The sequence below is a fragment of the Callithrix jacchus genome, chromosome X (assembly GCF_049354715.1).
Source record: "Callithrix jacchus isolate 240 chromosome X, calJac240_pri, whole genome shotgun sequence".
NCBI classification, from domain to species: domain Eukaryota; kingdom Metazoa; phylum Chordata; class Mammalia; order Primates; family Cebidae; genus Callithrix; species Callithrix jacchus.
The window spans coordinates 73,211,692-73,234,116 of record NC_133524.1 but is presented as its reverse complement, the minus strand read 5'-3'; the positions used below and the strand labels follow the sequence as shown (position 1 = coordinate 73,234,116).

General features: G+C 37.2%; 1 protein-coding gene across 5 annotated transcripts in view; it reads left to right on the top strand.

The window, feature by feature from the left end:
• ZDHHC15 (zDHHC palmitoyltransferase 15) overlaps positions 1-22,425 on the top strand; it is a 159,054-nt gene that overhangs the window by 125,116 nt on the left and 11,513 nt on the right. Inside the window, exons 11-12 of one of the 5 annotated variants that reach the window (XM_008989515.5) lie at positions 5,591-5,669; positions 18,062-19,025. In XM_008989515.5, coding sequence (XP_008987763.1) covers positions 5,591-5,637 — 47 coding nt within the window. In that variant the 3' untranslated portion in view covers positions 5,638-5,669; positions 18,062-19,025. Of the gene's footprint in view, positions 1-2,445; positions 2,614-5,590; positions 5,670-7,932; positions 9,714-11,069; positions 11,154-18,061; positions 19,026-22,425 lie in introns of those variants that run through there. The other 4 variants (XM_035287577.3, XM_008989514.5, XM_002763019.6 and 1 more) reach the window with 4 other exon arrangements.

Sequence of the window (22,425 nt, the reverse complement as noted above, 5' to 3'; positions counted from 1 at the left end):
AAAATTTTCTAACAAAACACAATACATGATATGTTATTTGCCAAATAATTGCGACCATAAAAGTTGTGCTATAAGAATTTGAATGAAAGGGTGATTTGCTGTGAGCCAAGTTGGTCAGAAAAGGCTTCGCAAAGGTAGAATTTGGACCTTGAAGATTAGATAGAATCAAGATTGGTGGCAAGGAATGCAGAGGCCAAAGGTAAAAGGAAAGTCACAGGTTGTAATGCACAACACCCCAAGCTAAGTGAGGGGGACATGAAAGTAGCCTGGCTCCAGTAAAAATTTGGGGCAGTAAGGGACTAGACAGGAACTCATTGAAATAAGAGAACTTATCATCTTTATTTCAGTATTCTCTGAAACTCTTTCAAAACAGCGTTCCATATAGAAAATTATTATTAGATTAATTCAGCAGGTAAATTGGTATCAGTTTGGGTGGGACCTTAGACACAAGACTAATACATTAATTCTGTGAGTGATGGGGAACTACTGAAGGTTTTTGAGCTGGGGTATGCTGTGAAGAAAATGTTTCAGGAAGATGGGGAAATGATTCTCCTATCAAACCACACTTTCATCTTATGCCACAGATTGCTGTAATCCCTGTACCTTCTGAGAGGATTGGTGAGAGCCCTTCTCCTCATCAAAATTCAGGCTCTCCAAGTATATCCTGAATACAAGAGCTCTGGTTCAGAGATGAGAGGCCTTTTCACATCAAGAATTGTGTTTTTTAGAAGCATCTGTGGGTAGCATTCTGTGCACTCACCTCCCAGAGACAGCGACTAAATCTTGCTTGAAGAAAACATTACATTATCACTTAGTTCTTCAGACCTAACCAGACCCATATGATTATACCTAGGAACTTCAAAACTGCCACAGGACTTAGACAAAATTATAAGTTAAATTCATGTCTTCAACCTCAAAAAATGTACTTCTTCAAGGGTACCAAATTGCCCTTATTTATTTCCATGCATATTGGCAATAGGTAGTGCCAGTGATGGAAGAATCTTTAGTCTTAGTCCATTATTTACCAGCTTTCTATATAAGAATTCAAGATACCTTGGCCTATACTAACATCTTACCAATATAATTTTCACATGAGTTTTTTACTTTTGATTACCTGTTTGGAAGGATTAGATAAGTAGATGTTTTCCAAAAACTTTTTTCTCTTTTATTCTTTCATATGCAGAATAAAGTGCCATTGCGATTCTGAGGTAGGATGGCTGTCTAGTTGACCAAAAACATAATAGGAAAAAGTAGAGAGAATAGGGGAAAACGAACATTTCTGAAATTTGGAGTAGTGAGGGAGATAAGATGGGTTGGTTTGGTCAGAAAAGGCTTCAGAAAGGACATGGAATTTGGGCCTTGAAGATTAGATAGGATCTGGATTGTCAGCAAGGAATGAAGAAGCAGAAGGTATAAGGAAAGTTACAGGTTGTAGTGTACAAGACCCCAAGCTAAGTGAAGAGGACATGAAGAAGGTAGCCTGGCTCCAGTAGAAAGTTCGGGGACTATATGGGCACTCACTGGAGTCAGAGGCCTCATCATCTTTATTTCAGTATTCTCTGCAACTTTTGCAAAATAAGGATGCATATAGAAAATGATTGTTAGATTATTTAAAATTGTGCAACTAACATTGGTTGAATGCTAATTATGTGCCGATGATTTACAGGGTTAGTAACAGTTAAGAGTTATAACCACTTTGTGAGCTGTAAACATTAAATAACCTCATTTTATAGATGAGGAAACTTAAGCTCAAAGAAACCCAAAGTCACACATCTATCAAGTGACAGATCCTGGCTCAAAAGTTCAAACTCTTAATCACTATATTACCCAGTATCTCTCTTTGTTCCTGTTTACCTTTCAGTTTATAGATCTTTTAAGGACCACTTGAAAGTAAATTATTTTAGTTCCTGTACCTTTTTCACCAGAAAGAGAAGCTGGGAAAATATGGATAGAGCTCTAGCATGGAAAGCATTTCCCACCTCTGCCACTAAGTTTAATGCATGATTTTAGAAAGCCCCTCCTCTCTGGACCTCTTTAAATTTCATGATCTTTGGGCTATCTTCAGCTGTAATACCACATTTTCATACCACCTAATACTGATGGGACAGATGTCAAGCTCAGTAATCTAGTAACCTCAACCTGATACCTTTCACCAAATGGCTCCTTTACTTTTTCAGAAGGAACACATATAAACTAGAGGCCACTGTATATCTTTCACATTCTAGAACCGAATTTCTTTATATATTCTCTCCATATGCACCTACTTGTTCCCTCTTAACACATCTACCCTAGCATTTTGGCCACATGCCTATAAACAATGTGTTCATACACTCGTCATTTGCCTTTGCATGATTTTTGAAAACATCAAACAGTACACTGGGTTATAGAAGGATACTCCTTTGGGTAGTGAAGCATTTTCCAAGTGATTTTTTCCCATGTTTCTAGATAAGAAGAATGTATCCATACTCTCAGCTCCTGGAAAACTTACTTCATGCAGTAATATCATGTATGTTCATTTTACTGCTTTACCTTTATTGTCAAACCCTAAGCTCTAAATTGGTGTGTGTTTCTGAAATAAGGCAAGTCTCTAATCAATTAGTTCAATTCATAAAGCATTTCCTGGGGGTACACTTCAAATAAGGTACTGTTGAGGGACATAAAGATAAATAAAAGGTGGTCTCTGCTTTCAAGAGTTTTCAGTTTCAGGGAAAGATAGGAAAAGTGTATGAATCTAACACAAGACTTGATGTGCTCATTGCCATAAAAATGATGCTGGTAATTACATACCAAATATAGGCTTTGCTCTATGTTAAGCACTGTGTGATGCATGTGGTAATTGTGTGATTGTTAGTGATGCTTAAACCTAAGTATATCAGTAAAGGGGGAAAGTGCATAGACTGTTCTGGTGAGAGTTTTGAGGATGAGGCAGGACTTAAGCTAGATGTTATTAGGAAGGGAAACATCAGGATACGTGCTAGGAAGAATGAATTAGCATTCCAGGTAACAGTTACAACATGAATGTGGTAAGGACACTGAGAAGACTATCCATTCTGAAGCATAGGGAGGACAGTGTGGGTTGTGGGCTACAGTCTTAGAGAGGTAAGATATGGCCAGATGATAGACGGTTTTGTAGACTTGGTGCAATAGCAAATAGCTATTAAGTTTATGACCTTGAGTGATGTATTGATATAAGGAAAGATTAATTTTAGAAAGATTACTTGGGTGCTACTATGCAGAATAGATTGGAATTTGAAGAGGAAAGAGCTGGAAAGAACAGCAAAAAACTGATCATGTGTTGCAATGGCTTCATGAGTGGCAGTAACACTACAAATGGAGAGGAGTGATCAAAGCCAAGAGACATTTTAAGTATCTGGAAATAGTCCCACTGACTAGAGAGATCTGGGTGTAATTTGTATAGGGATGGCAGTTAAATCCATGGAGGTAAAGAGGAATCAGCAAGGAGAGAATAAAACTAGGGAAAAAAGATAAAATGTAAAACTAGGAATCACCTATGCAGTGTTTACATGCATCCACATGGACAAGGAAATAAATCGGGAAGAGAAAGCCAGAGGGTCAAGAATATAACATTAGACAATGCTCATACTTTGGGGTAGAGTATCCCAAAAATACTATGAATGAAAGAGTATTTCCTCTTTTTTATAGATGACAAAGCTGAAGCTGGGAAGGTAATGAGACCTATATAAAGTCATAAAGCAGTGGTGACTCAACCTAGGTTTTCCCAGACTCCATTGTGTCATTTTCTCTGCTCTTCCCAATTTCTGAGAACCAATGGCTAGAAAGAAGTGTATATATACTGCAACAGTCACTTCACATAGTTTTGAGGAATTACGTGAGAACCTAGAATTTTAAAGTAAAGATCTAGGAAGAGACAGAAAGAGAGCTAGAGCTCAACCAGCATGCACTAAGACTAAAATAACGTCATTCTTGGTTCAAGTAGACATATATTGAATAAGTTAAATCACTACTACATAGGCAGCAAGAGTAGGTGGAGTTGGGGGAAGCAGTATGTGTACAGATTGTAGGAGGTGAAGGTGAATTGATTTCCTAAATTCTGTGTTTGTCTTTTATTACCCAGAGCCTGATTTTTTGAGATATCTTCCTTTTTCAATTTAGTCCTCACCCAATGAGCTACCTTTGCAGACTTAGCTTAAGCTCACCCTGGGAGTGAAACCACAAAGTTGATAATTGGGTTTTCAGCTCAAGCCTCAGTGTCTACAATAGCATGATTTTAATTCAAATAATTGCTTGGAGGAAAAATTTTCTATGCCAAATAAGAGTGTAAGTTGCAGTAAAAAAAAAAAAAAGGTAAAAGCATCCTAAAAGCATAATCCCAACAGCCAACTTTTGTAAAGGTTCATCACCAAACCACACCTAAAAATTCTGAAATAGCCAACCATAATCAAGGAATGAACATTGATTGAAAGAACTAACATCACTTCTTTGGAACAGTAAGGCAAGGAAATTCATTGCATTTTCAGAATCATTTCCAGGATTTTTCAGTTGTCTTCTTTGTAGAAATGTTGGGTAGGCAAGATTAGATATATCCTTAAGCACTTGCAACCTCTTTTTCTCTTCATTTGACAAACATAAGTTATCTTCTGTATATCTTTCACTGAAGACATGGGCCAATACATTTGCTTTCTGCCCAGACTTAAGGGGAAGAATACCCTAAGGCTAGGATTCCAGACAAGACAGAATGTTGTGCCTACCATGGGGTCATGTTTCCAAAGACAGACATTCTCAGAGCCACTTTTAATTTTTCACTTTTTCTGGAAAAAATAAACTTGGTGTCTAGAATCTGCCTGTTTAACTCAGTGGCATGAGAGCTTGCCAGCCTTCTGTGGCAAGGATAAATCACCATGACTGGCTGGCCTCTGTCTTTGGGAATCTAAATTTCACACTTATGAAAGAACACTGAAAGGCACATAAAAGACACTACATTGTGCAAAAATTGTAGAGGATGGCCACTGTCAACTTTTTTAAAATCTCAAAATGCCAAGTATATTACTATGCTGTGAGTATGAGAAAAGTGATTACCTGTACATTAAGCAAGCTGATTCAGAGTGTTCTCTCCCAAAAAACTGGAGGTCAGAAACAAAAACATTTGTACCATAAATGTCGCTTGCTAATCCCAAAGCCTCTTATTTTCTAGACACCGAATTCCTTTTTTAGAAATACACCATCACCTAATGTACTCTAATAGCTATCTCAATTATGTCCAGTGGAATAACAGCAAAACAGGGTGATTTTGTAGCAAGATGCAAAACGTTCCATTAAAGTCAGATTATGTTGCTCTATCATCATAGCTGTTTGAGTCAAATACCAGCCAGTATTATAGATCGCATAATGCTGATAAATAATCTTAGTTCATAATATAGCAGGCTGACTATTCTTAGAATGTGAATGTCTGTTCTGGTTACAAATGCTTCTGTGTTACACATCAGTCTTAGAGGTTTGCAGATATCTGTTGTCTGCAGAGATTGGACAAGAAGGAAAACTACCAATGAATGAATATCCATCCATATAAGGGACGGGGGCATTTGATCATCTTCATGTTCCAATCTTGCAGATTATCCAGAAGGCTCATCATCTCTTGCTGTGGAAACGGAAACATAGCAGTTTTCAGATTTCCTGCATTTCTCAGAAAGGTCAGTATTCTGAGGGAGATATATACAGTGGCACCTGGACTGCTAATGAGCAGCCTTGGAAAAATAACTAAAAAAGAAAAAGTTCTCATCCTGAGTGAGAAAGATTTTAAATTCTTCACTCTTGTGATGCATGCATAAGCAGAATTTCTATGCATAATTTCCCCGGCCAGTGTACTTAAAAAAATGACCTTATTCCCTGCAAACTCACACTTATGTCACTTGTGCTAAAAGAATTCAGGGATCCCGAGACACCCAAACATTCCATTAAGGTTATTTACTTACATACTGTGAATTATAAGCTTCCTCCTGGTGCATTCCAGGTCTGTGAAATGGTACAGATTATAAATAGGTTTATTTCACGGACTCCATTATGTCAGTTAATAACTTACTCTTACCCACTAAGGGCAAAAAAGCACCCTTCCTACACTCTAACCCTCCTAAAATACTATGAACTTGTTAAGCAGTGGCAGACAACTTTACAAATGGGATTCTCTTCGGCCTGGTGAAAAGCTCAACGACCTTCTTTTTGCAACACTCACAGATATAAACCCAGTGTAATTAAGTATTAAAATAATTTTAGTAATAGAAATACCATGGAGCTTGTAGCTCTGATCTGATTACGCTTCTAATCCTATTCTCATGAAAAAAGCTAGCAATTATTCAGAACCTTATCACTTTGTTCATGGGTTCTCAGATCTTCATTTCTTTTCCTTACAGAAATTCTGCTGTGTACAAGTGTAGATATTGTATAAAACCTTGTATATGCCAGCCACTTTGGTATGTACTTGATATACATGATCTTATTTAATCCTCATATCAACTGTAAGATTAATGTTACTATTCCCATTTTACTTATGAGAAAACTGATGTGTAGAGACATTAAATCACTTATCCAAGGATGCATAGGTAGGAAGCTGCCAAACTAGGGTTGTAACTCACATCAATCTGACCTCAAAGTATGCTATTTCCACAATGGCACTACATGTCAAAGTCTGACTTGAGTTATTTACGATGTGTCTTTATGTATTATCAAAAATCAAAAGAGGAGAGGATTAAAACTGTTTCCTTATCCATAGCCCTGACAAAATGCTTGATGTTTAATAAGACAACTTGTATGATAGTAGTATCTAGATTTGGGTTATCTGTGTTGCTAATATGTCCATTTTATTTTAGTATTTTCCTAAGGGAAACACTACTACTTTGGCATGTTAATAGATGCTGGAGAGGGTGAGGAGAAATAGGAATGCTTTTAAACTCTTGGTGGGACTGTAAATTTGTTCAGCCATTGTGGAAGAGAGTGTGGCAATTCCTCAAGGATCTAGAACTAAAAATACCATTTGACCCAGCAATCACATTACTGGGTATATACCCAAAAGATTCTAAATTATTCTATTATAAAGACACATGCACACGTATGTTTATTGTGGCACTGTTCACAATAGCAAAGACTTGGAACCAACCCAAATGCCCATCAATGATAGACTGGATAAAGAAAATGTGGCACATATACACCATGGAATACTATGCAGCCATAAAAAAGGATGAGTTCATGTCTTTTTCAGAGACATGGATAAAGCTGGAAACCATCATTCTCAGCAACCACCACATGTTCTCACTCATAAGTGGGTGTTGAACACATGGACACAGAGAGGAGAACATCGCACACTGGGGCCTGTCACAGGATTTGGGGCCAGGGGAGGAATAGCAGGGGGTGGGGGAATAGGAGAGGGATAGCATTAGGAGAAATACCTAATGTAGATGATAGGATGATGGATGCAGCAAACCACCATGGCATGTGTATACCTAGGTAGCAAACCTGCACATTCTGCACATGTACCTCAGAACTTAAAGTATGATAAAAAAAAAAACAACAGATGTTAAAGGGAAATAATTATCTGGTGAATAAATTTAGAAAACTATAAGCAAAATTAGAAAGTTGACTTTAGTGTAGGAATTCTCAGAGATTTTACTACACTAATGAGTTTTCTGACTCAATAAAAGGAGGTTGTGGTGGCCCCTTAAACTTTATTTAACTGTTGGATTATTTCTTTTTGGCATATCATGGCACCTAGTATTTAGTGTGATACTTGTCAGGACCTTTAATATGCTAAGGAACGTTGAAATACATTTTTATATACTTCCCTTGATAAGCAAAATTGCCTTCAAGCAATGCCTTTTACAGGGCACTCTGTCCAAATATATCAATAGAGTGATTCATTTTGTGGAAATAAGTAACTTGTGTGTGTCTCACTCTTTTGCCCAGATTGGAGTGCAGTGGTGCAACCTCAGCTTACTACAACCTCCACCTCCCTGATTCAAGCAATTCTTCTTCCTCAGCCACCCGAGTGGCTGGGATTACAGATGTGTGCTACCATTCCGGCTACTTTTTGTATTTTTGGTAGAGATGCTGTTTCTCCCTGTTGGTGAGGCTGGTGTCTAACTTCTGACCTCAAGTGATCTGCCCACCTTGGCCTCCCAAAGTGCTGGGATTAGCCACTCTGCCAGGCTTCGTATTCTGATAATAATAGAAAAGTACTTAGGAACACAGGAGAGAAGAGTGGGAGAAGCATTTTTAAACTTATTAAGATATGAAGAATTTTTTTAACTATTTAGATAATTACTACAGTGATATTTGTAAAAAGCTCCAAACTGAAAACAACCTGAATGTCCATCAGTAGAAGAATGCATGAATAAATTATATATGTCCAAATTATTAGATATTTAATATATATTTCTCTTCATTTTCATTTGAAATTTTTTAAATAAAAAAGAACAAAAGATAAAATGAATCCCCATGTGTCTAAAACTTGGAATTCGTGATGCTATTTATTCCATTTTCCCTCAAAATGTTGTATATAAAAAATTATTTCCATATTTTACCCAAAGAAATGCACTTATTCTAGATTATATTTTCTTCAAAATGAAAAGACAAGCTTGAAAAATATTTGCAAACTATACCACATGCAAAATTTAATATGCTTAATTTACAAAGCTCTTGCAAATCTGTAAACAAAAGAAAAATACAACAGTTAGAAAATGGGCAGAGCAACAAAAGCAAGCAGTGAGGAAAGAACTCTCCATTCAATCAATGGTGCTGGGATAACTGGCTAGCCATATGAAGAAAACTGAAACTGGACACTTAACTTTCTTCATATGCAAACAACTCAAGATGGATTAAAGACTCAAATGTTAAGACTTCAAACTATAAACATCCTAGGATAAAACCTAGGAAATACTCTTATCAACATTGCCTTGACAAATAATTTTTGGCCAAGTCCCCAAAAGCAATTGCAACAGAAACAAAAATTGACAAGTGGTACCTAATTAAACTAAAGAGCTTCTGCACAGCATAAGAAATTATCAGTAGCATAAACAATCTACCAAATAGGAGAAAATATTTGCAAACTGCATCTGACAAAAGTCTAATATCCAGAATCTGTAAAGAACTTAACAAGCAAAAAACAACCCCATTAAAAATGGCCAAAGGACATAATGAACAGACGTTTCTCAAATGAAGACATACATGCAGCCAACACACATATGAAAAAAATGCTTATCATCAGTAATCATCGGAGAAATGCAAATCCAAACCACAATGAGGTGTACTATCTCACACCAGTCAGAATGGCTATTATTCAAAAGTCAAAAAACAACAGATGCTGTTGAAGCTCCAGAGAAAAGTGTATGCTTATACACTGTTGATGGGAATGTAAATTAATCCAGCCACTGTGGAAAGCAGTTTCAAGATTTCTCCAAAAAACACTTAAAACAGAACTCCCATGCGACCCAGCAATCCCATTACTAGGTGTATACCCAAGGAAAATAAATCCTTCTAACCAAAAGGCTTATGTACATATATGTTCATCACAGCACTATTCACAACAGTGAAGACATGGAATCAACTTAGGTGTCCATCAGCAGAGGATTGGACAAAGAAAATGTGGTACATATACACTATGGATACTACACAGCCATAAAAAAAAATAATGAAATCTTATCCTTTCAGCAACATGGATGCAGCTGGAGGCCATAACCCTAAGAAAATTAACACAGAAACAGAAAACCAAAAACTGCATGTTCTCACTTATAAGTGGGAGTTAAACACTGAGTACACATGGAAATAAGGATGGCAGCAATAGACACTGAAGACTACTAGTTGGAAAAAAGAAGGAGGGGGTGATTTGAAAAACTACCTATTGGATACTATGCTCACTACCTAGATGATGGGATCTATACTCCAAATCTCAGCATCACACAATATACCTATCTAATGAACTTGCACATCTATCCCCTGAATCTAAAATAAAAGATGAACTTATTTTAAAAACATTTTAAAGAAAATGGGCAAAGGATACAATCAACAAAATAAAAATGAAAATGAAAAATAAACATTAAACTTGCTCAACTTCACTGTAAAGAATTTAAAATTAAAATAACCTAAAATACTAATTTTTGTCTGTTAATTGAGCCAACTTTTACAAATTGCAGTACCTATTGTTGGCAAAAACATGTTGAAACAGATTTTCTTATATAATGCTGATGTAAGTTTAAATTCTTAAGTCATCTTTCGAGTGCAACTCGGAAAATGTATAAAAACCATTAAAATCTCGTACTTTTTTAATTCAAAGAAACTTGTAGTACTTTAATTTTATTGTTCTGTACTTTTTGTGCGTTTATAGTACAATAAACTATATGCTTTTATAATATACAATCTGCTGAGTTTTAAAATATGTTTTCATCGGTGACACCATCACTACAATCGAAATAATGAATATATCCATCTCTCCCAAAAGTTTTCTTCTTCCCCTTTATAAATAAAACCTGCCCCATCACCAGGAAACCACTGATTTATTTTTTTTTATTTTTTGGGGGGGTATAGACAGTCTTTATTAGTAATATAAAAGCAGCAAATTTACAGTTAGTTAATAATTTTTTGCATTTATAAATAATTTTTTGCATTTGTAAATTAATGTTTAAAAGAGTTCTACCAGCTTGTAACCATCCTTGTGGAATCAAGCAACTCTTATACACACACACACACACTTAACACATGCATGAACGTGCACACACACATGGCTCAGAGTACCTCCTAATATAATAAGGAAAGGAATAACAAAGAAACAGCTCTGTATTCAGTTCTCTGGGAGAGTTGACTGACTCAGGAGAATGAGATCAGCTGGTGACCCAGCTGCTCTGAGAGGGGGTTGGGTGTTTGAGACGGGAGGTTCAACTTTCTCACGTTTCAATGATGTCTCTGTAACTCCCTTGGGTCACAAGTGCACACTTTGAAAAGCACTGATAAAAAAAAATCCATAATGGGATTCAGATCACTTTATAGCATGACTCATTACTAATTGTCAGAAGACACTTGTTTGTGTTCTTTCATTTATGTTTATATAGGGGTCATATTGGAAATATTTGACACGTGATATAATACAGATACCTGACCAGCACTGACCAATCAGAGGAGATTCCAGCTATAAACATTTGAAACATCTTACGGGTATGCTTCAGCTGAATATCAGCCCTTTATCTCATATGCAAAGTTACTAAGCTTTACTATTATTATTAAATTTTTTTTGGTCTGTCAAGATACATACTCTAGCTCTATTTCTCTTTCTTTTTTTTTTTTTACTTCCAAAAATATGTTTCGTAAACTTTCTTTTTTTTATTGCATTTTAGGTTTTGGGGTACATGTGCAGAACATGCAAGACATTTGCATAGGTACACACATGGCAGTGTGTTTTGCTGCCTTCCTCCCCTTCACCCACATTTGGCATTTCGCCCCAAGCTATCCCTCCCCAGCTCCCCCGCCCCGCTGTCTCTCCCCTCTTCCCCCCAATAGACCCCAGTGTTTGGTACTCCCTTCCCTGTGTCCATGTGTTCTCATTTTTCATCACCCACCTATGAGTGAGAATATGTGGTATTCCATTTTCTGTTCTTGTGTCAGTTTGCTGAGAATGATGTTCTCCAGATTCATCCATGTCCCTACAAATGACACGAACTCATCATTTCTGATTGCTGCATAATATTCCATGGTGTATATGTGCCACATTTTCCCAATCCAGTCTATCATCGATGGGCATTTGGGTTGGTTCCAGGTCTTTGCTAATGTAAACAGTGCTGCAATGAACATTTGTGTGCATGTGTCCTTATAGTAGACCGATTTATAGTCCTTTGGATATATACCAAGTAATGGGATTGCTGGGTCAATTGGAATTTCTATTTCTAAGGCCTTGAGGAATCGCCACACTGTCTTCCACAATGGTTGAACTAGTTTACACTCCCACCAACAGTGTAAAAGTGTTTCTATTTCTCCACATCCTCTCCAGCATCTGATTTATTTTGTTACTATCAGTTTTCATTTTCTAGAATTTTAAATAAGTAGAACTGTATAAATGTATTTTTCATTTTTTCTGGATTTTTCTATTAAGCATAATTGAGATTCACCTTTGTTGCCCTGAGTAATAATCATTCATTTCTTTTTATTGATGAGTAGTACTCCACTGGATTTACTTTTCAATCTATTAATTGGTATGAGATGTGTTTCCAGTTTTTTGCTCTTACACTTAAAACTGCTGTGAATATTTTTGACCAAGACTTTATGTGAACATGTGCCTGAGTAAATGCCAAGGAGTGGGATGGCCAGGTCATATGGCAGGCATAGAATTTTAAAAATTTCTTTTCACTGTCCAAATAGTTTCCAAAGCAGTTATACATTTTACATTTCCACTAGGAGGGAATGAGAGTTCTAGCTGCTCTACATAACTGATAACATTTGATATAATCAAACTTTTAAATTTTACTCATTCTGGTGGGTATATAGTTATATCTCATTGAGATTTTGATTTGTATTTTCTTAAAAATTCATGATATTTAGCACCTTTTGTGTCATAGTTTACCATCTGTATATCTTATTTAATAAAGGGCCTGTTCAAATCATTTGTCCATTTAAAACATTGGGTTGTTTTTATATTATTAAATTGTAAGTGTTCTCTTATTCATTTTTTATTATTTTAGTAAAATTACGATTTTTGTTTTGTGAGTTTTTTCTCAGGATTTTTTTTTAATGTAAACTTTTTAAAATTTCAATAGGTTTTGGGGAAACAGGTGGTGTTTGGTTACATGAATAAGTTCTTTAGTGGTGATTTCTGAGATTTTGGTGCACCCACCACGTTAATAGTGTACACTGTACCCAATGTGTAGTCTTTTATCTCTCACTGCCCTTTAACCCTTTTCCCCAAGTCCCAAAAGTTCAACGTATCATTCTTATGCCTTTGCATCCTCATAGCTTAGGTCCCACATATGAGAACATGCAATGATTGGGTTTTCATTCCTGAGTTACTTCACTTAGAATAATAGTCTCCAATTCCATACAGGTTATTGTGAATGCCATTATTTTGTTCCTTTTTATAGCTCAGTAGTATTCCACATATTCCAAATATATATAATGTATACATCATATTTTCTTTATCCACTCGTACATTGATGGGCATTTGAGCTGGTTCCATATTTTTGCATTTGCAAATTCTGCTGCTATAAACATGTGTATGCAAGTATCTTTTTGTATAATGACTTCTTTTTGTCTGGGTAGATACCTAATAATGGGATTGCTGGATCAAACAGTAGATCTACTTTTAGTTCTTTAAGGAATTTCCACACAGTTTTAATAGTGGTTGTACTAGTTTACATTCCCATCAACAGCATTAAAGTGTTTCCTTTTACTGGATCCATGCCAACATATATTATTTTTTGATTCCTTGATTATAGCCATTCTTCCAGGAGTGAGGTGGTATCACTTTGTGGTTTGACTTGCATTTCCCTGATAATTAGTGATGCTGAGCATTTTTCCATATGCTTCTTGGCCATTTGTTTATTTCCTTTTTTTTCACGTTTTCAGCATTGATCTTTAATGGTTTTTGTTAGTTTGTGAATGAAGGAAACAGATGCTACTGTCAGACAAGAAATGCAGTGTCATACAGTATTTTTAAGCTGTCAGGTACAGTTAGTCTTTATATAGGCAATGAACAAGTGCTTCTCTGTGCCTTTATTTCCTTGAAACATATAAATACAAAAATGCCAGAACTCCACCCACATTCCAATTTAGGATGATTCTACAGCAAATACTAAAAATGAATGTTATCATATCTTCCTTTTTTTTATTGTAGTTTAGGTTCTAGGGTACATGGGCAGATCATACAGGATTGTAGCATAGGTACATACATGGCAATGTGGTTTGCAGCCTCCATGCCCCCATCACTTGTATCTGGCATTTCTCCCCATGTTATTCCTCCCCAGTCTCCCCACCCCCTGCTGTCCCTCCCCTACTTCACCCAACAGATAACAGTGTGTGATGCTTCCCTCCATGTGTCCATGTGTTCTCATTGTTCATCACACACCTATGAGTGAGAACTTGTGGTGTTTGATTTTCTGTTCTTGTGTCAGTTTGCTGAGAATGATGGTTCCCAGCTTCATCCATGTCCCAACAAAGGACACGAACTTATTGTTTTTTATGGCTGCATAGTATTCCATGCTATATATGTGTAACATTTTCCTGTCACATTCTGTCATCAATGGGCATTTGGGTTGTTTCTAGGTCTTTGCTATTGTAAACAGTGCTGCAATGAACATATGTGTACATATGTCTTTATAACAGAATGATTTATAATCCTTTGGATATATACCCAGTAATGGGATTGCTGGGTCAAATGGAATTTCTATTTCTAGGTCCTTGAGGAAGCACTACACTGTCTTCCACAGTGGCTGAACTAATTTACACTCCCACCAACAGTGTAAAAGTGTTCTCATTTCTTCACATCTTCTCCAGCATCTGTCTCCAGATTTTTTAATGATCACCATTCTAACCAGCATGAGGTAGTATCTCAATGTGGTTTTCATTTGCATATCTCTAATGACCAGTGATGATGAACATTTCTTCATATGTATGTTGGCCTCATATATGTCTTTTGAGAAGTGTCTGTTCATATCCTTTGCCCACTTTTGAATGGGTTTCTTTTCTTCTTGTAAATCTGTTTTAGTTCTTTGTAGATTCTGGATATTAGCCCTTTGTCAGATGGGTAGACTGCAAATATTTTTTCCCACTCTGTTGGTTGCCAGTTCACTCTAATGATTGTTTCTTTTGCTTTACAGAAGCTCTGGAGTTTAATTAGGTCCCATTTGTCTATTTTGGCTTTTGTTTCCAATGCTTTTGGTGTTTTAGTCATGAAGTCCTTGCCTATGCCTATGTCCTGAATGGTATTACTTAGGTTTCCTTCTAGGGTTTTTATGGTGTTAGGTCTTATGTTTAAGTCTTAATCCATCTGGAGTTTATTTTAGTGTAAAGTATCAGGAAGAGGTCCAGTTTCTGTTTTCTGCAAATGGTTAGCCAGTTATCCCAACATCATTTATTAAACAGGGAATCCTTTCCCCAGTGCTTGTTTTTGTCAGGTTTGACAAAGATCAGATGGTTGTAGATATGTGGCATTGCCTCCTAGGCCTCTGTTCTGTTCCATTGGTCTATATATCTGTTTTGGTACTAGTACCATGTTGTTTTGATTAGTATAGCCTTGTAGTAGAGTTTGAAGTCAGGTAGCATGATGCCTCCAGCTTTGTTCTTTTTGCTTAGGATTGTCTTGGCTATGTGGGCCCTCTTGGTTTCATATGAAGTTTATGGTAGTTTTTTCCAGTTCTGTGAAGTAGGTCATTGGTAACTTGCTGGAGATAGTGTTAAATCTATAAATTACTTTGGGCAGTATGGCCATTTTCACAGTATTGATTCTTCCCAACCATGAGCATGGAATATTTTTCCATCTGTATTCTGTCTTATTTCCTTGAGCAGTGCTTTGTAATTCTCCTTCAAGAGTTCCTTTACATCCTTTGTTATTTGTATTCCTAGGTATTTTATTCTCTTTGTAGCAATTGTGAATGGGAGTTCAATTTGGATTTGGCTCTCTGTTAGTCTGTTATTGGTGTATAGGAATGCTTGTGATTTTTGCACTTTATTTTTATATCCTGAGACTTTGCTGAAGTTGCTTATTAGTTTAAGGAGAGTTGGGGCTGAGACAATTGGGTCTTCTAAATATACAATCATGTAATTTCCTTTTCAGAATTGTCTATTCATGTTCTTAGCCCACTTTTTGATGGGAATTTTTTCTTGCTGATATGTTTGCATTCTTTGTAGATTCTGAACATTAGTCCTTTGTCAGATGTATAGATTGTGAAGATTTTCTCCTATTCTGTGTGTTGTCTGTTAACTTGCTGATTATTACTATTATCATTGATTTGCAGAAGCTTTCTAGTTTAATTAAGTCCCATCTACTTATCTTTGTTTTTGTTGTATTTGCTTTTGGGTTCTTGGTCATTATGTCTTTGCCTAAGGTGTTCTCTGATATTGTCTTCTCTAATCTTTATGATTTAAGGCCTTAGAATTAAGTCTTTGATCAATCTTGAGTTGACTTTTGTATAAGGTGGGAGATGAGGATCGAGTTTCATTTTTCTAAGTGTAACTTGCCAATTATCCCAGTACCATTTGTTGAATAGAGTGACCTTTCCCCACTTTATTATTATTATAATTATTATTTGCCTTGTCAAAGATCAGTTGGCTGTGTTTGGCTTTATTTCTGGGTTCTCTATTCTGTTCCATTGGTCTTTGTGCCTATTTTTATACCAGTATCATGCTGTTTGGTGACTAGGGCCTTCTAGTATATTTTGAAGTTGGGTAATGTAATGCCTCCAGATTTGTTATTTTTGCTTAGTCTTGCTTTGACTACGCAGGCTCTTTTTTTGGTTCCATATTAATTTTAGGATTTTTTTGTTGTGCTGTGAAGAATGATAGTGGTATTTTGATGGGAACTGCATTAAATTTGTAGATTGCTTTGGCACTATGATCATTTTCACAATATTGATTCTACCCATTCATGAGCATGGGATGTGTTTCCATTGGTTTTTGTCATCTATGATTTCTTTCAGCAGTGTTTTGTAGTTTTCCTTGTAGAGGTCTTTCACCTCCTTGGTTAGATATCTTTCTATATTTGTTTGCTTTTTTTTTGTTTGGTTTGGTTTCTCTTGCAGCTGTTGTGAAAGGGGTTGAGTTCTTCATTTGATTCTCAGCTTGGTTGTATGGAGGTTCAGTCAGGCTGATAGGAGAAATTTTAGTTATAGAGAATGTACACAAACCCTTTAGAAAGCCTGAAAGTTTTTACTATAGTACTTGGCTAAAGGCAGCCTTGTCCCCTTAGTTAAATAAGTTAGAGTAGAAACTAAGAAATGTAAGGAGTTTAACTAACTTGTTTACACATATGGTCCTAAGACTAACCTTTGTTCTACTACGGGTGCTTAATTGCTTTCTACTCAGGAGGTCCTCAATCTCAATTACCCTCCAGTAATGTTGACTCAAGCCTTTGTGAATTAATCATTACTGAATAAATGTGGGTCTTGCTAGCTAGTTGAGGCTGTGGCTGCAACAAAGTGACTTAGATGCTGGGCCGGACTGACAAGCACAATATCTGAGTCACTGTATGCTATTCATCCATCGTTAAGTCAAGGTTTGCAGAACAGACCCCCTCATGATAGGTGTTGGTGTATAGCAGAGATTTGATTGTGTACATTAATTTTGTATCCTGAATTTTTGCGGAATTTATTTACCAGTTCTAGGAGCTTTTTGGATCAGTCTTTAAGGTTGTCTAGCTATACGGTCATATCATCAACAAACAGTACAGTTTGACTTCCTCTTTACCAATTTGGATGCCCTTTCTTTCGTTCTCTTTTCTGTTTGCTCTGGCTAGAACTTCCAGTACTATGTTGAATAAAAGCTCATACATTTTTATCTGGTAACTACTGAATTTTAGGAATGCATTTAAATGAAATCTGCACATCTGTTTATCAGCAATTTATTATAAGAGCAGAAAATTTTAAACAAAACTACATATCTAGTAATAGAGAAATTGTCAAACAAATTGCTCTATTATTATGATAAAATATACAACCATTATAAATTATTATTTTTGCTGGGTGCAGTGGCTCATATCTGTAACCCCAGCAATTTGCAAGGCCAAGGCAGGAGGATCAGTTTGAGCCTAGGAATTTGAGACCAAGCTAGGCAATATACTGAGACCCCATTGCTACAAAAAAATAAAAAAATAAAAGCTGTGCTTGTTGGCACAGACCTGTGGTCCCTGCTACTCAGGAGGCTGAAGAGGGAAGATTACTTTAGCCTGGGAGGTAGATGCTGCAGTGAGCTGTGATTGCACCAGTGCGCTCCAGCCTGGGCAACAGAGTGAGACCCTGTCTCATAAAATAATAATAATAACTATGAAGATGATGATGACGATGATGATGTGTCTCATAAAAAATAACTATGATGATGATGATGTGTCTCATAAAATAATAACTAGGAAGAAGAAGAAAGAAGAAGAAGGAAGAAGAAGAAGAAGAGGAAAATAACAAGAAGAAGAAGAAGAAGAAGAAGAAGAAGAAGAAGAAGAAGAAGAAGAAGAAGGAAAAGAAAGAAGAATTATTACTAGGGTTGTTTGAAAAACCTGTATGAGTGCATTTAAATTTAAAAATCTATTTATTATATTTATTGATATTTAATTCACTTAACATATAATTTGACCACTTAGATTGTACAACTCAGTGGTTTTTTAGTATATTCACAAGAGTTATACAACCATCACCATACCGCAATCAATTTTAGAACATTTTCATTACCCCAAAAAGAAACCCCATACATATTAGCAGTCACTCTCCATTTCTGAATTTCATATAAATTAAATCACACAATATGTGATCTTTGAAGAGAAAATACTTGCAAATCAACTATCTGATATGTGTTTGGAGAATATATAAAGAACTCTTACAATTTGACAATAAAAAGAAAAACAATGCATGTTTCTGTACTGGCAAAGGATTTGAATAGACATTTTTTCAAAGAAAATACACAAATGATTAATAAACACATGGAAAGATGCTCAACATCATTAGCCATTAGGGAAATGCAAATCAAAACCAAAATGAGATACCATTTAACGTCCACTGGGATGGCTACAATACAAAAGACAGATGATAACATGTGTTGGCAAGGATGTGGAGAAATAGGAACCCTGATACATTGCTGTTGGAAATGAAAGGTGCAGTTACTTTGAAAAACAGTTTCACAATCCCTCAAAATGTTAAACATATAATTACCATATGATATAGCAATTCTACTCCTAGGTATGTAAACAAGGAAAATGAAAACATATATCCACACAAAAACTTGTACTTAAATGTTTATATCATTATTCATAACAGCCAAAAGTGGAAGCAACCCAAATGTCCATGTATTGATGAATACATAAATAAAATGTAGTATATCCATATAATGAAATACTGTTTGTCAACAAAAAAATGCATGTTACAACATGGATGAACCTTGAAAACATTAGAGTTCAACTCATGGAGATAGAAAGTAGAAAGTTGGTTATCAATGGCTGAGAAAATTAGTAGGGGGCTAGGAGGGAGGTAGAGATTGTTAATGTTAATGAGTACAAACAAAAATGAGAAAGAATGAATAAGGCTTACTATCTGATAGCACAACAGAGTGATTAAAGTCAATAATAACTTCATTATACATTTTTAAATAACTCAGAGATTTATAATTGAATTATTTGTAAGTCAAAGTATAAATGCTTGAGGAGATGGCTACTCCATTTTCTATGATGTGTCTATTTTATATTGCATGCCTATATCAAGACATGTCATGTACCCCATAAATATATACACTTACTATGTACCCATAAAAATTAAAATTTTAAAAAATCAGAAAAATAAAAATAAATAAATAATACTGTAAAACTATAGTAGTCAAGACAGTGTAGCATTCACTGTTATTCACCACAGTACTAGAATACCTAGCTAGGAACAGTCAGACAAGAGACAGAAATAAAGGGCATCCAAACTGGAAAGGAAGAAGTCAAATTATCCTTGCTTGCAGATGATATGATCTTACATTTGTAAAAACCTAAAGACTTCACCAATAAACAACTACATAAACACATTTAGTAATGTTGCAGAATACAAAATCAACATGTAAAAACTAGTGACATTTTAATATGGCAACAGTGAACAATCTCAAAAAGAAAATAAGAAAGTAATTACAATTACAATAGCTACAAATAAAATTAACACCTAGGAATTAACCAAAGAAGTGAAAGATCTCGAGGGGGGACTCAAGATGGCGCTGTGAGAACAACCCAGGATTGGAGCCCGTGTTGAATTCGCAAACGGTGAGTCAGTGCTGCATTTCCAGACTGATCTTTGTTGCCCACAGAACGGGGAAACTCCCAAGTATAAAAAGACATGGGACGCCAGGCAGTAGGTCTGCCTGGTGAAGCCGGCAGCCGGGGCGGCGGCGGCCGGCCCTACCCAGCAATCCCCACAGGGCGCGCTTGTCCGGGTGCCTTGTTGAACCGGCAACCTGAGACTTGAGAGGGCTGGACTTGAGACTGAACGAGACTTGCACGGTAGCCCAGCCCAGGGGATTGCCGGGACAGATCGTTTGGGATACCCAGTGGGACGAACAAAACCGCGATTTCAAACTATCCCGGGCAGACTGTCCGAGACGCTCTGTGGGGGAGGGGCGTCCACCACCATGGAGGCAACCTGCCCCAACTGATATACACGCCCACTGCTGAGGCAGCCAGCTGTTGCCGAGGCAACCCGCCCCAACTGAGATACACGCCCACTGCTGACGCAGCCAGCCGTTGCCGAGGCAACCCGTCCCTACTGAGATACACGCCCACTGCTGACGCAGCCTGCCGTTGCTGAGGCAACACGCTACAACGAAGAGACTCCGCCGCAGGGCGTGGCGGAGACCACAGCAGAGCCTGCAGGAACAGCGCGAATCACACAACAGCAGGGCGGAGCCTCGGCAGCCAAACAGTGGCTAGTCTGCCTTTGAGCTGGGCAGGACACCTGATCGGACATCCAAAAATAAAGCCCAAACCCCTCAACACAGAGCATTTGAGAAAAAAAAAAGGGTTGTTTAATGAGCTGTGTTGCAGCAGAATCAAACATAGCAGCCTAACAGCCCTGAATGAACAACAGAGTGCACAGCTCAGCAATTAAACCCCTATAAAGTACAAACTGTCTCCTCAAGCAGCTCCCTGACCCCTCTATATCCAAAAGACTGTCATTAGGCAGGCATCATCCTGGGACAAAGAGAGCAGAAAAAGAAACTGGTAGCATCCCTCGCTGTGCCACGGCTACTAGAGGTGCACCCCAGACAAGCAGGGTCTGGAGCGGACCTCAACAGTCGTACAGCGAAGGGGATAGACTGGTAGAAGGAAAACCAAGCAACAGAAATACTTCATCATCAACATTCTGGGTGTCCACTCAGAGACCCAAACGAAAAGTCAGCAACTACGCAGACGACCAGCGGACAAATCCACAAAGATGGGAAGAAACCAGCGCAAAAAGGAGGAAAACACCCAAAACCAGAACACATCGCCTCCTAGAAAGGACCAAGACTCCTCACCAGCAAGGGAACAAAGCTGGACGGAGAATGACTGTGACGAAATGACGGAATTAGACTTCAGAAGATGGATAATGAGAAACTTTTGTGAGCTAAAAGATCATGTATTAAATCAATGCAAAGAAACTAAGAACCTTGAAAAAAGATTTGAAAAAAGATTCGAGGAAATGATAACAAGAATGGATACCTTAGAGAGGAATATGAATGAATTAAAGGAGCTGAAAAACACAATACGAGAACTTCGCGAAGCAAACGCAAGTTTCAATAGCCGAATTGACCAAGCAGAAGAAAGAATATCTGAAGTCGAAGACCAACTCAATGAAATAAAACGAGAAACCAAGATCAGAGAAAAAAGCGCAAAAAGGAATGAACAAAGTCTCCAAGAAATGTGGGACTATGTGAAAAGACCTAACCTACGTTTGATAGGTGTACCAGAAGGGGACGAAGAGAATGAATCCCAGCTGGAAAATACTCTTCAGGACATCATCCAGGAAAATTTCCCCCACCTAGCAAGACAAGCCAACACTCAATTGCAGGAAATACAGAGAACACCACAAAGATATTCCGCAAGAAGAGCAACCCCAAGGCACATAATCGTCAGATTCAACAGGGTTGAAATAAAGGAGAGAATACTAAGGGCAGCCAGAGAGAAAGGTCGGGTCACCCACAAAGGGAAACCCATCAGACTCACAGCAGATCTCTCGGCAGAAACACTACAAGCCAGAAGAGAGTGGGGGCCAATATTCAACATTCTTAAAGAAAAGAACTTTCAACCCAGAATTTCATATCCAGCCAAACTGAGCTTCAGAAGTGAAGGAAGAATAAAAACCTTTGCGAACAAGCAAGTACTCAGAGATTTTGTCACCACCAGGCCTGCTTTACAAGATCTCCTAAAAGAGGCACTACACATAGAAAGGATCAATCAGTACCAGCCATTCCAAAATCACACTGAATGCTAAAGAGCTTCAACATAATGAAGAATCTACAACAACTAACAGGCAAAACAGCCACTTAGAATCAAAATGGCAGTATCAATTTCACACATAACAATATTAACCCTAAATGTAAATGGACTAAATGCACCAATCAAAAGACACAGACTGGCAAATTGGATAAAAATCCAAAACCCATCAGTGTGCTGTATCCAGGAAACCCATCTCACATGCAAGGATACACAAAGGCTCAAAATAAAGGGATGGAGGAAGATTTACCAAGCTAATGGAAAGCAAAAAAAAGCAGGAGTTG